Genomic DNA, 15092 nt, shown 5'->3' on the forward strand with positions numbered 1-15092 from the left:
ACACTCACCTGAATTGTTGGTCATAAAAGTATGACAAAATGGGCAAAATTGAGGAATTGCATTGTCAGCAGGGTTATTTTTTCTTCCCAAATGTAGCTAGTAATTATTTTTAGTGAATGTTTAACTTTGCTAATTTCTGGACTTGTCCCTACTTATTCCTTGTTTTAGAAATTGAGGGATGGTGAACTAACTAACTGCTTCAGTTCAAATATTTACATTCTGCATGTGTCCAGGCAATGCTACCAGACTGCTAACAGTGCAGAGGAGCTCAGTCGGGCTAATAAACGTGAAGACTCAACAGTTTGAAGTTATCCACACTCCAGTGGCCGACCCAGTGGCCTTGACTTTTGATATTGCCCGAGGCTGGTACTACTGGGCTGACAACCATGGCAGCATTTACAGAAGTGATGGACAGCAAACCCAGACAATCTACACTGGTTAGTTCCCCCAAAATGTTTTTTTGTGATTCTATTTTAGAGGTATCATGGTGATAGCACCAGCCAGCTATATGTTTCAACTGTGAGGAATGTTATGTCTTTATTGTTTGAAGTGATTGAAGCTTTAACATGCAATGTACTGTTTTTTTTAATGATAGTCTACTGAAGTGTTTTCCAACTTTTTGCCTTATGACCCCATTAAGTAAAGCTATGTCTATTTATGATTACCTGTCACAAGTTTCAACTAGTAAAATAATGTCTGAATAACTTTGTTGAAGTCCTGAAACACCTACAATTATCCAGTTTTTCACTAGAAAAAAAAAGTTAACACAAGTCGGAAACAATGCTATGCAGCCAGTACTGGAATCAGATTCTACAAATAGTATAATACTAATAATATTTGTGTACCCTAATCCTTATCTGCAAATGTGTGGAAATGCCAGTTCTAACAGAATGAATAGACATGCAACAAAATAATCATTAAAAAAAGCTGCACAGTATTTGAATGTTGATTCAGAATTTGTCAGTGTTATGAATTAACCTTCAAAGCCTCATACTATTCAGTACAGTGCTTCAAATAATTTTTACTTATCAAGTATTTCCCATATCTCATCTTGGACTTGACTGCAATGTTTGAGTTTTATGCTGTGATTTTCAAGTCATAAAAATAAAGCGTTTGAAAAGGAAAGGATTCTTGAAAAGTATTCTGTAAATGGTCACTTTTCTATCCACAGAAAGTGACCAATAAAAAAGAAAAAAAAACAATAATTCAGACTCAAGATGCATCAAAATGTTGTTTAATTTTTGAGCTGTCTTCAATGAAATGTACCTTATGCACTCTTCAATGTTTCATCTGTCATAAAATTAACTTTCTAGAAGCCCCATACGGTTTTACCCATTATAGAATGCATTTGGTCCACATTAGAATTTGCCCCCACATCTGCAGAAAAGCACGACATTTCTAAACAGAATTTTTTTTCAACAGGGGAGCCTGGAATCAAGGGTCTAGCTTGTGATTGGCTGAATGGAAACCTGTTTTGGACCAATCTGAAGACAGAGTCAATCTACATGCAGGCAGCTGATGGGAAAAGTTACACTCCTTTGCTGAGCAAAAACATCCGCCCATCAGAGTTGGTGCTTGTACCGGTGGAGAGGTACGCTACTTTCATTCTGTCTGTCTGCTACACACGATTTAAATGAATCTCATTTCAATATTTAAACGTTATTAAATGATGATCTTGGTCTCAGTGAATGGTAAATCAACTTTTATGTACAGTGGATGGAACGTGGAGTTCAATTATGCTGAAGTATTGAAATGAGCTTTGTACCCAAAAAGATGACAATACACTGGGTCGTGCTTATTCAAATTCTCTGATTTTGCCTCCCAGCGTAATGTTCTGGATGAATGTCGGCCCCAGAGTGACGATCGAGAAGTCGTGGATGGACGGGTCAGAAAGAAGCAGTCTGACTGTGCTCACTGCTCAGTCAGCTCACAGCCTCACTGCTGACGTGGCTGCCAGGAGGCTGTTCTGGATCAGTGACATCAAGAAAGTGAGTTAAGGAAAGAAACATAAACACACTGGTGTATGCCACCTAAAAGCATCATGTAATGTTGTAGATATACATAATTATGATACATATTAGACCTTTATTTACTGCAGACATTTTAGGAGAAGCACATGTTACTTTTTACATTAATGGTTGCTTGATGCTATTTAAGTGTCCCAGTAAAGTGAACTTTTTTTTCAGTCTATAGAGACGGTAAAGTTGGACGGAACTAGTCGTCAGTCCTTCACAGGATTGTTCAACAGGAGACCGGCTCTCAGCCTGGCTGTGTTTGAGAGTTCGTTCTACTGGGTGGACGACAAAGGACTGTGGCAGGCTCCACAGAATCAACCAAACCAGAAGCAATTAATCTGGAAAGCCGCACAGCCGATTTTGGCTGTTTACCACGAGCTTCAGCAGCCTCGAGGTACGTAGGAACAATAGAGTTAGAGCAATATGGCATTAAAGTATTTCTTTCTTTGAATTTACACTGATATCTGAGGGTATGGTCATCATTACCATTCAGTTACATCTGATTTTCATACAGTACCACTCAGTGTTAATTTTGTTTGTGAAAACTATGATTACATTTGTTTAGTCAAATATCCCCATGACTAAGACCAGACAGCACTGGCGTCATTAAATGCTAACCGGACTATATGAAAATATTGGTGACAAAAAAAGACATGACTAAAATATAGTTCAAAAGGAATTTCACTTAAATTTCTCTTTATTTTTGATGACAAAAACAGGATACAAAATATAGGAGATTAAATATAATAATAAAAACTAAGGAGATAAAAAAATATAAAAATAGACAGTCTGGTACGTTCAAAAAATTGTACCACCTTACTGTAATGCAGCTTTTAAAACCAGGAAAAGACCAAAACTATGATACTATAATTTTCACAATATATGGTATCAAGTCTCATGTCAGGGTATGGATGTAAAACTTTATATTGTCCAGCCCTACTACAAACCACTGTGTGTAGTCTTCATAGTTGTTTAACGTACCTTATAACAATGCTCACATTTAAAAATGTCCTGCTGTCATCGATCAGGGTCTTCTGCATGTGTGAAGAGTCTGTGTCACCTCTGCCAGCTAACTAAAGGAAACCCTGTCGGATTCACCTGTGCTTGTCCAAACTCCAAAGTGCTGCTGCTTGATGGGACGTGTGAATGTAGGTTTACCATGACTTTACTATTCCTGAGTTACAAATACCTCAGCATAAGTAACATAACCAGCCCTGTCATATTGTTTATTGCTATTATGGGATTAACATTCATTTTCTCCGGTCCTTTTACACTGTAAGCTTTTTTTTTTGTCCCACAGATCCGAGCTTTGTATATGCTTCCATGACCAGCATCAATGTGCTGGAGTTTAGTGGCGGAGAGCCGACCAAAGTCCAGCTGTTTACCACTGACAGTGGCATCCTGTCATTTGATCTGGACTGGTACAAAGACTGGCTGTACTGGGCAAACCAAACTGGCCACATCCAACGCACCAGTCTAACCCAGGTCAAGACTGAGGTGGTCCCAACACCTTTGCCAGGTAAATGCTTTAAGTTTTCTTTTGGTTTGTACAGACATGGGTAACTGATGCTGCTTTTGTAGCAGTAAGAAGAGAATAATTCTGTATTTATTATTATTTAATAGAAAGAAACTGAAATCATGCAAATAGATTACAGGTATACTATGCAGCATTGTCTGTTACTGTTGAAATGCTTGGAAATGCTTGTCGGTGAAAGTAAAAGTAAAAGTCAACCCCAGATTCACTTTAGTTTGGCTTTTCGTCCAACTATGTTTGTGGAGTTTTTTGGCGCTTTCTCTTGGATGCATAACTCTAACCTCATGCCCATAAATGACCCAAACACAGAAAATAAGAAAACACAGATCGAGGGCAGAGTCTCTGCAGAAAAATACACCACCACATACTTCCAGTGGGTGAGAGTGGTTACTTCTGTATGAATAAATTATTAATAAATTAATTCAAAACCAGATCAAAAATTCTTTGTTAATACAAATCATTTTTTTGTTTTAACCTTACTTGATAGTCAGTTGCATATAAGCTATAAACCAACTGGTTCCCATTACAGCTTTACAGCTTTCTACACATTTTATACTGACTCTCACTTCTTTTTTTTCTTCTTTTTATTTTTTGCTTCTTTAGTTTGTCTGATAAAAGTAGACCAGAGGAGAGGGAACCTTTACTGGGTATCATGTGACCAAAACAGCATTGGCACCACCACAGCTACCAGCCAATACCCGCAGCAGCTTTACCATACGACAAAGGAGATTCGAGACCTGTATCTGGACTGGCTGAGGGGCAGCATCCTCTGGCTGGAGGAGGACCGAGTCCTCAGCATGAGCATGATGGGAGGCAAACCCAAAGAGCTGCTGCAGTTAGCAGCAGGAGGAGTCACAGGAAACATCGCCTTTGACCTCAGGGCGAACAGTCTGCTCTGGAACTCAAAGAGGGCAGGTATGTCTGTTACTCGTGTACATGCTAGTGATGAAATGTTGCTCAAATGTCTCACCATTAAGATCTTGAAGCAGTAAGAGTTGAATTGTTTGAAAAGAACTGAAGAAGTGATAAATGTTTTAGAATATGAAATGCGTGTTTTGAAACGAGATACTGGTAATTTTTCTAGAGAGCAGTTTTTCTAGAGAACTAGATGGTGACTGTGTTTACATGCACACTAATATTCTGCTATTATTCTGAATATGACAATATTTAGAATTTTATACAGCTCATGTTCTGTTTTGGATATTCTGATGTAGACTTTTTTCCAAAATGAGCATTTACGATTAGGACATGCGGGCTATGCTGGTATTATTCTTGTTTGAGGTATATTCTTTAGACGGTATACAGCGCTCTCAGAACATGCATCTCACCTGGGTTTTTTTCATGCACTCACATACATGGCCTTGTAACTGTTTACGGTGATGTCATGGATTTTTGTACACAAACCAGCTAACAAACAGTTTGTAAGGCTGTGGGGTAGAGATGCATGCCCGTAAAAAAAGCTCACATTTCTGGTTGGAAGAAGAAACACAGCTCCTTTTAAACATTTTGAAAGACTAACAGATTTTTGGAAATGCGCAAGTGTCGCTACGCCAACCTTTTCAAGAAGGTGGTTGAAGGAATGAAAGAGGGAAGCTGTGTTTACAAGGCCAAACAAGTCCCCCATGGCTAGAAAACTTTTAAAAAATGGTAGTGGTATTGATGTGAAGGAGCAAAATGGCACAAGCAGTTCCAGTCATTCCACATATCCATATTTTGTTGTGACAAACGACATGTTTGGGCACATAATCAGAGTATGCACAGCTGCATGCAAATAAGAACCTTAGTGGAATATTCATTTTTGTTAGCTAAACAAACAGTTTCATAGGAATATTTTATAGGTTAAGGGCAAAAACTGGAATATTTTATGTATGTAAAAAAAGTCAGTTTTGTTTTCAAGGTCTGTTTTTGGATTGCTATGGTAGTAGTGCATGCACCTGCTTCATCTCATTAGCTAGAGCCTGATTACCTATAAAAATAAAACCTTAGAGGAGTACTTGAGCGCTTTAATCATGTTCTTTTCATATTCAAATTTCATCCACATAAAAATGATCAAATGATGAAATTTGCTGTGATGCTGCAGCAATAATAGTTGATGGGGTGTTCAGAGAGATTAACTGTGATCAGTTTAGGGACTACTGGGGTTAGACAGTTTATCAAAATTGCTATTTTTGCTCCTACAAACAAGAACTCTGAATCTGGTGATGAATGGTTTATCAGACTTAATTTCCCAGCATGCACATAATCTTTGGAAGTAAATATTTACAGGTACAGGCCTGCCAAATGAGTTTTGGGTCTTGCACTTTTTACAGGTTTGACAACAATGAGTTTGCTGCAGGAAAGAAGCCACCGAGCCGGTAGAAGATTGAACATTTCAGGCTCAGTTATTGCTGCCTTTGAGCCTTTCCTGTTGTCCCTCTCTGATGATGTCATGACTTTGTGGGACCGGCGTGACGGGAGCCGCATCCAGGACTTTACTGTCAGAGGTCATGTGTTCAGTGTTATCGCTGCACTCAAGGACATCAGTACAGGTTAGACAGATTTTTATTTATTAGTAAGTATTTAGCTTTTACTTGAATTAAGTTTTTGGTGTGAGTTGTATTTTTTTTTTCTCGGATTTTCTGTTAAAAGTTTCTACTTGTGAGTCTGGGTCGATCTGCAGAGGCCATCATGGCTCATGTCAGAGTTTTACAAAGCACTTAGCAAAGTTTCTATGATTCAGTTAAAGGTGGATCATTTTTGGCTTACAGCAATTTTTGGTATATTTGCATGAAACTAACGATTTTACTCTTTAATACTTCATTTTCTCATCTCCAATTTTTCGAATTTTCCATAGCGTCCAATACTCCAGTCTGCAATAAACCCTCTGTGTTCTGCCGACATACATCAATCTGCGTCTCACAAGCCCAGCTGTGTGATGGGAAAAAGGACTGCCCTGACGGAGATGATGAGAATTTCTGTGTAACCACATGTCCATCTAAAGGTAAATGGTCCATATCATTTGTTTAAATACTCAATGCACCTCTAAAATGATTTGAGTAGTCAACATATTCACCACTGACTTGACTGATAAGTTCTATAGAGGGTGCAATAATCTTTTTTTTTCTTCCTTAATTTCCAATCTTAGATGATTTCAAGTGCAAGGACCAGAGCAGTTGTGTCTCCAGGAATCTTGTTTGTGACGGTCGTTCTCATTGTCGCGACAGCTCAGATGAGGTCAACTGTCCGACCGTAACCTCTCCTGCAGCTCGGGCAAAAGTCCTGAAGTGTCGCACAGGCTCGAAGCCGTGTAAAGACGGGACAGAGTGTGTTTTATACAGCCACGTGTGTGATGGGGAAGAGGACTGTCGTGATGGCTCAGATGAGGATGACTGTCCGACTGTAGATTCACCTGCAGATCCACCTGCAGATCCACCCAACAATGTGATGTGTCGAACAGGCTCAAAGCCATGCAAAGAAGGGACAGAGTGTGTTTTATACAGCCACGTGTGTGATGGGGAAGAGGACTGTCGTGATGGCTCAGATGAGGATGATTGTCCGACCATAGCAACTGTAGCTTCTCCTGCAGCTCAGGCAAGCACCCTGAAGTGTCGCTTGGGCTCGAAGCCATGTAAAGATGGCAAAGAGTGTGTTTTATACAGCCACGTGTGTGATGGGGAAAAGGATTGTCGGGACGGATCAGATGAGGATGAATGTTCGAGTGTAACTCAGGCCAACACTCTGACATGTCAAACAGGCTCAAAGCCATGTAAAGATGGCACACAGTGTGTTATTTTCAGTGCTCTGTGTGATGGGAAAAAGGACTGTCTTGATGGCTCAGATGAACAGGGATGTGGTGAGTTCCCTAGATGTAATCTCACTTGGAACAGTTGTTCCTTTTTTTGTTTGTTTGTTCTTATGATGAAATTAATTTTGTGGTAGTATATGTAATTAAATATTTAACAGATAATACTTTTACTTTTTTGGTTTAATTTTTATAATTCAATTCTTGCTTTATCTCCCAAGGTGCCAAAGAACAGACCATGACTCCAACAAAACTAAACAAAATACCACCTGCTTCCAAACCTCCTGCTCCGACTGTGCCGGCCTGCAGCAGCCCCTCTATGCTCTGTCCCAATTCTGCTGCTCACATATGCATTTCTCCAAGCCAGATTTGCAACGGGCGTAAAGACTGTCCTGATAGCTTTGATGAACAGAACTGTGTGAAAAGATGTCCCTCTAAAAGTAAGCCTTTAAATATTGAGTTTTTTTGCTCTGCGAATTTCAAATATTTTGCATTTTCTCTGGTCTCAAATATTGTTTTGAGGAAAGGATTCTTTCAAAGTGTCCTGAAACTTGCAGATGGTTGTTTTCCACAACTTTCTTCCAGACGACTTCCGTTGCAAGGACCGCAGGAGCTGCATCTCAAAGAGTCTCGTTTGTGACGGACGCGCTCATTGCCACGATGGGTCTGATGAGGTCAACTGTGTAAGCGTTGCTCCACCTGCAGCTCCGGCAAAGGTCCTGAAGTGTCGCATTGGCTCCAAACTGTGTCGAGACGGGACAGAATGTGTCCTCTTCAGTCATGTTTGTGACGGAGAGAAAGACTGCCGAGATGGATCAGATGAAGAAGAATGTGGTGAGTTTTCATTCAGAGGTTTAAAAAGGTCATACATGTCAAAGGGCTTTGCAGAGAGGCACTATTTGCTGTTTCTGATAAGGGAAAAATTGCACAGTATCCTGACTCTTGAGAAATTTTCTCCTTCTCATTTCCTGGAAATACTCTGTTTGGTTTTTTTGCAAATTGGCGCCTGGATACAGCGTGCAGGAGGCAGGGCATGAAGTAGATTACACCGTGGTCATGTAGCCTGTTTGTAATTTGGACATAAACAACAGAGTCTCTTGTTGTTCCTTGAAGTTGTCTCAAGAGTTCAGCTTCGGCCTCTACTGACAGAATGTAACCAATCTTAAGGCGACCTCTAGCTCACCTGGTAGAGTGTGCGCCACACGTGAGCCGAGGCCTTGGCAGCAGCCTGGGTTTGACCCTGTTATCACATGCCATTTCCCCTCTTTCTCTCTCCACCTCCTGTCTGTCTCTAGCTGAACTATAATTTAAAAAAACAATAAAAGCACAAAGATAATCAAGAGACAAATAAATTCTCAAATGTTGTAATCTCTTAGTTACACATTTCTATTGCCATTTTCCTGTAAATGGCCTTTCATTTCCCTCGGTTGTTTTGTTTTCTTCCTGTTTCTATGAGCAGTGTGATAGAAACTTCATCAGGACGCCCACTCACTCCCCATGAATTTTCCAACAACAACCTGCTCTATTCACACATTGGCTCACTTGGACATTACACAGACTTTTTACCAGGAGCTGACAACAGTCTGTTTAATGTCTGATTCATTGATCCAGACATTTGCGTTCTCAGATACAGCTCTAGATAATTTCAGGTTTGCAGTGCATGTGTGAAAGGGGCTTTTGTGTAATATTTCTAGATGCTGCAGACACTGGCATTACCATTCTAGCAGAAAATGTCCAAATAAATAAATCTCCTGCACCCGTCGAGCCATCTACTCAGCCTCCCAGCAAGCTGTCCTGCAGCACCCCCTCAGTTCTGTGTCCAGGTTCTTCTTTGTGCCTCAGCCCAACACAGATATGTGACGGAAAGAGAGACTGTCCTGATGGATCTGATGAGAACTGTGTGAAGAGATGCCCTTACAGAAGTAAGTGATTAAGTTATTGCTTTTGGTTCTCTGAAAACTGAGTTTCCAGCAAATGTGTTGGTTCCTATTATGTATTTATGAAGTTAATCTGATACAATTCCGCTCATGTTTTGGGGTATTCTTAACCATCCACAGCTGATTTCCGCTGCAAAGATCGAAGGAGCTGTGTCTCAAGGAGTCTGGTTTGTGATGGACGCTCTCACTGTCACGATGGCTCAGATGAGGTGGACTGTGCGAGCATAGCTCCACCCATAACAAATCTCCTGAAGTGTCGCATGGGCTCCAGACTATGTCGAGACGGGTCAGAATGTGTCCTCCACAGTCACGTTTGCGACGGAGAGAAAGACTGCCGAGACGGATCAGATGAAGAAGAATGCGGTGAGTTTTAGCCAAAGTGATGCTTTTGCAAAGTGGACTAAATGTAATGATGGCTTGTGAATGAAGAAGGCAAATCTCTTTCTGTCAGATTTTCTGCCAAAATGAAAATATTTCCCTCTAGCTTTGTTCATTTTCTTACGTAAAATTGCCTGGCAAATGTTCTCATATAAGGAGCTGTATTCTTTTGAATAACTATCTATTAAGAGTGATGCTTAATGTAAAATTTACTATCATTTTGAGAAGTTTGTATGAATAAGCAAGATTAATAAATTGCATAAAATAACACAGAATAACTTAATCTTATATCTTTTATTTAATTTCTTTATAAATGACACGTCATCACCACCGCAACATATTGTCATGCATATTTAGTTTTACTGTCCTTTCATTCTGTTTTTCCTGTGTTGTCCACAAAGTGTTGTCTGTCTGCCATCTGTCACCTGCCTGATTGCATGTGATAATGTCATCAGGCCTATATTTCTGGCGATGGCGATGATATTTGGATGTTTTTAAATGGAACCTCAAACTTTGATTTACTGGTGTGTTCAATTTTTAGATGTTGCTGCAGACATTGCTCCTACCACTGCTGCAGAAAGTGTCCGGTTAAATAAATCCCCGGCCATAACCTCAGCCAAGCCTCCCAGCATGCCATCCTGCACCAGTCCTTCATTTCAGTGCCCAGCTTCCTCTTTATGCATCAGCCCGACTCAGATATGTGATGGAAAGAGAGACTGTCCTGATGGATCAGATGAGAACTGTGTGAAAAGATGCCCCTCAAGGAGTGAGTAGTCAGTTTGATGGGCTGATTTGAAACCGTTTTTCTGTGATTTGAACCACGCTGGAAAAGTGGACTGTTATGCTTTTGTTATATCATTGACTCTAGATAATGACTGACTTATTAAATGCCTTCGTCCTCAGCTGACTTCCGTTGCAAAGACCGTCGAAGCTGCGTCTCAAAGAGTCTGGTTTGTGACGGTCGCTCTCACTGTCACGACGGCTCAGATGAGGTCAACTGTCCAAGCGCGGCTCCTCCTGCAGCTCGAGTTAACGTCCTAAAGTGTCGCATTGGCTCCAGACTGTGTCGAGACGGGACAGAATGTGTCCTCTTCACTCACGTTTGTGACGGAGAGAAAGACTGCCGGGATGGATCAGATGAAGAGGGATGTGGTCAGTATTCATTTCAATGTTTTCAAAGCTAATACAAATGTAAAAGGGCTCATGCTTTGATACACAAGTCAGCATTCCTTCAACTGTCTCTTGCCTTAATATTTCTAGATGCTGGAGACACTGGCACTACAATTCTTGCAGAAAATGTCCAAATAAATGAATCTCCTGCACCCGTTGAGCAGTCTTCTCAGCCTCCCACCAAGCCATCCTGCAGCAGCCCCTCAATTCTGTGTCCAGGTTCTTCTTTATGCCTCAGCCCGACACAGATATGTGATGGAAAAAGAGACTGCCCTGATGGATCTGATGAGAACTGTGTGAAGAGATGCCCTTCTAAGAGTGAGTCATTAAGCAGTTATATTTGCTTCTTTGAGATTCAGTTTCCAACAAATCCCAGTAAACGCAAATCTGATACAATTCCACTCATGTCTTTCAATATTCTTTTACCTTTTGTAGCTGACTTCCGTTGCAAAGATCGTCGAAACTGCGTCTCGAAGAGTCTGGTCTGTGACGGTCGCTCTCACTGCCATGACGGCTCAGATGAGGTCAACTGTCCGAGTGTAGCTCAGCCTGTAGCTAAGGCCAACGTCTTGAAGTGCCGTGTGGGCTCAAAGCCATGTAACGACGGCAGAGAGTGTGTTTTATACAGCCACGTGTGTGACGGAGAGATTGACTGCATGGACGGATCCGATGAACAGGGATGCCAAGAAACCTGCAAACAAGGTTGTGTCACTAAACTTTAATGTTCATGAAATTTAAAAGATGCTGTTGAACTGTACATTTTTAAACTGTGAAATAAATATGCACACACACACTAAGATTAGCTGTAATGTCGCTTCATTCAAATTCTTCAAATAGTGATATCTTCTATTTGTACTCTCCCCAGGTGAGTTTCAGTGCTCCCATGGGAAGATGTGCATTCCTGAGGCTGAGGTGTGTGACGGAAAGTCGCAGTGTCGCGACCAGTCTGATGAACTGGACTGCTGGAAACCAACCAAGAGCTGTGAGCATCGCTGCACCGACGGCAAGCGCTGCATCCCAAAGACATTCCTCTGCGATGGAGAGAGAGACTGCGTGGATGGCTCGGATGAGGTCGGCTGTGGTAAGTCTTCAGATCTAGTTTTTAAATCTTAATCCACTGGTGATGAAGTGAATGCACCTGCTAATTCCAACCATCAATGAATGTTTGAAAGCTGTGATTTATGATGGAGGTAGAAATATATCCTCAGAAATAAAGTGAATAAACTGACTTTTTTTTTCTTTTATATGTTTATGTACCTTTAATTTATCTAGGATTATTTTTAAAGCTTGCTACCCAACTATCCTGCCAATAAGTGCTTCGGGTTTTACATTTAACACTTCTCCTGTCCAGACCCAGGTACTGATGCAACTACAGAGTCAGCGGTTCTTGCTCCAGCATCAACTTGCATCACTCCTTCAATTCTCTGTCCTGGTTCATCATTGTGCATCTCTCACAATAAGCTGTGTGATGGACAAAAAGACTGCCCTGATGGATCTGATGAGAATAGCTGTATGGTTCAATGCAAAAATCCAGGTATGTCTGAGTCCTGCAACAACCATAATGCAAATGTTGTTCACCTATCAAATTCTGGCAATTTTGTGGCAACATAATCACGTCTAGCCATTAAAAAACATTTGCACTGCAGTAAAACAAACAACCTTTTTCCTTCCTCTTGCTGCACATAAAGAGAGGCCTACACCTGTATTAGCAGGGTGGTCTAGCAGTAATCTAACGGCACTATAAATTACATATATTTATATATTAAAAAAAAAATCGGGGGTATTGACATTATAACATACGACGAGGCAATCGAAGCTTGATTCAAAAACCTCAATAGAAAATTGGAATGTAAAAACAATTTAAAAAACAATCGATGCAACCCTAGTATCCAGCAAACTAATGCAGGCATGGACTGGCTGTGGTAGAGTTTAAAGGAAAAACGTGGAAGTGCTGTAGTCTGAAAAATCTTTTACAATGACAGTGTGAGGGTACATGTCTGTGGGCAGCTTTGAAATCTATAAAAAGGATTTCATAGCACCCATTTTCCTCTCCCTACTTTCACCCTTTCTTTCCTGCATATCAGATGACTTCTTATGCAGCAACCAGAGGATATGCGTCCCCAGGCAGGAAGTATGTGACGGCCGTGCCCACTGTCCCGACGGCTCAGATGAGAAGCAGTGTCAGTCAGCGGTTCCTGCTGCTCCGCGTAAGCCAACACGAAAAATACAATACAAGATGGAAGCAGTAGATGTAGTGCAAGCACATTTTATTGATATTATAATTTTTACTTTTATGGCTCTTACTTGATATGCTTGCTGTTAAAAATATATCAACAACAGGTAAACCATTTATCAACACAGCAACCACCTAGACACACTACCATATACCATTTTGCTCAGCCGCCAAGCTCGCATAACTTCTTGTACATCAGTTGCTAATAAAGTAAATAAATACCTGACTTAAAAACCCATTAAATGCTTGATTTTCTCTCTGCCAAGCCTCCAACAATGTGCCCGGTTCCAGATCAGCCCCACTGAGGTGCCGCACAGGTTTCAAGCCATGTAAAGATGGTCTGGAGTGTGTTATGTACAGCCATGTGTGTGACGGAGAGAAGGACTGCAAAGATGGATCAGACGAAGAGGGCTGCGCTGCTCACTGCAAAGCAGGTTTGCTACATGCATTGTGGCAGTGAAAAGCAGCCTGTGATGCTTTAATCTGCTTTTTCAGTTACAAAGAAAATGTCTAGAGCAGAGAGACCAGATCCCAACAAACCAAATGAGGGACAAAGAGCTGAGCTGATGTGGGACAATGTGGCACACGTTGGGATGAATTGCTGAAAGAGAGGCACTACCTGCACTGAATTATCTTTAAGGAGTCTCTGTTCTCTCCTCCAGATGAGTTCCGCTGTTCTCACGGGAACAGATGCATCCCACCGGGGAAGGTGTGTGACGGCGAGTACAACTGTCAAGACCGATCTGATGAATTAGACTGTTCGCATCTGATGGAGGGGTGCCATCATCGCTGTGATAACAACACTCGCTGTATACCAGACACCTTCCTGTGTGATGGGGAGAGAGACTGTGCTGATGGGTCAGATGAAGAGAAGTGTGGTAGGTGACGTCCAAATAGAGAAACTTGGCTCAAACCAACAATCTTATGATAAACGTTTGATCAATGAAGATGAATATAAAACATATCCACAACATCAGATATCCACATTTCATGTTTCCAGGTTTGGTTCCTTGTGCCATTGACCAGTATCGCTGTCTGAGCGGTCAGTGTGTGTCTGAGGCCCTGAGATGTGATGGTTATGCTGACTGCAGTGACCACTCTGATGAGGCGCACTGCACAAGACCTCCGCGCTGCCCGACACAGCTGCGATGTCCGCAGAGCCACGAGTGTCTGCAGAAAGAGTGGCTTTGTGATGGTGAAGACGACTGCAGAGACGGGTCAGATGAGAAGGTAAGGCATGTGAGGTTAAGTAAATCTGTTTTAATGAGTAAGGCAAGAATTTAGCGAGACTTACCTTGTTTCTTGAGCATTTGTTGTATGTTGTTTGTTTTGATGTAATGCAGGTGCTTTTTGAGTAAGGCTGGAAAGCAGTGGTTACAACTTGGCATGCACCGATACTGAAATTCATATTGGATATTGGAACGATACTGACTGAAAAAACTGGATCGATTATCTGTGACAGTTGGGCCAGTCTATTCAATTAAATTTGATGTTTCCCTCTGATAACACATGCACCAATTCCGTTATGCATTGGTGTTGTTTTATGCTGAAATCTTTATTCCTGTTCATGTTTTGACCATTTTGTTGCTTTATTTAAAAAAAAAATAATTGTAATTCTGGTTAATTTTGTTCATTTTGATTAAAAGTAACAACAAAAACAATTCTTTAAATTTATATTTTTGTATTTATTTTTTGAATTTTGTTTGCAAAGTTAGCAAAGCAGTGTTTACATCAAGCCTAATGTTGCCTTTCACATAAAAGAATAATCGCAGTCACTTCCACACAGCTTATAACACTTATATGGGATTGGGACTCACTGTTGGCCATTACCCAAACCACAAGTATCTGTATCTGTATCGGGACTAAAAAAGTCTGTTGAATTATGGTCTCATCATTTGTATCCAGAACTGCATGTCATCACCGGCAAAATGCAGGGAGTATCAGTGGCAGTGTGGAGACAGCAGTCAGTGCATCCCTCAGTCATGGAGGTGTGATGGGAAGAGAGACTGTGACAACGGCATGGACGAGTACAAATGTGAGCATG

General features: G+C 41.0%; 1 protein-coding gene across 1 annotated transcript in view; it reads left to right on the forward strand.

The window, feature by feature from the left end:
- Positions 1-15092, forward strand: part of LOC121960032 (low-density lipoprotein receptor-related protein 2-like) — a 33054-nt gene that overhangs the window by 5080 nt on the left and 12882 nt on the right. The window contains exons 7-31 of the mRNA XM_042509623.1: positions 234-437; positions 1423-1591; positions 1826-1988; positions 2187-2409; positions 3044-3163; positions 3316-3534; positions 4153-4464; positions 5859-6077; positions 6383-6529; positions 6674-7381; positions 7552-7770; positions 7916-8164; positions 9025-9252; positions 9388-9630; positions 10187-10411; positions 10549-10797; positions 10906-11133; positions 11251-11517; positions 11681-11896; positions 12167-12349; positions 12900-13022; positions 13315-13482; positions 13711-13926; positions 14049-14278; positions 14954-15083. Coding sequence (XP_042365557.1) covers positions 234-437; positions 1423-1591; positions 1826-1988; positions 2187-2409; positions 3044-3163; positions 3316-3534; positions 4153-4464; positions 5859-6077; positions 6383-6529; positions 6674-7381; positions 7552-7770; positions 7916-8164; positions 9025-9252; positions 9388-9630; positions 10187-10411; positions 10549-10797; positions 10906-11133; positions 11251-11517; positions 11681-11896; positions 12167-12349; positions 12900-13022; positions 13315-13482; positions 13711-13926; positions 14049-14278; positions 14954-15083 — 5658 coding nt within the window. The remainder of the gene's footprint in view (positions 1-233; positions 438-1422; positions 1592-1825; positions 1989-2186; positions 2410-3043; positions 3164-3315; positions 3535-4152; positions 4465-5858; positions 6078-6382; positions 6530-6673; positions 7382-7551; positions 7771-7915; positions 8165-9024; positions 9253-9387; positions 9631-10186; positions 10412-10548; positions 10798-10905; positions 11134-11250; positions 11518-11680; positions 11897-12166; positions 12350-12899; positions 13023-13314; positions 13483-13710; positions 13927-14048; positions 14279-14953; positions 15084-15092) is intronic.

The sequence above is a fragment of the Plectropomus leopardus genome, chromosome 20 (assembly GCF_008729295.1).
Source record: "Plectropomus leopardus isolate mb chromosome 20, YSFRI_Pleo_2.0, whole genome shotgun sequence".
NCBI lineage: Eukaryota > Metazoa > Chordata > Actinopteri > Perciformes > Serranidae > Plectropomus > Plectropomus leopardus.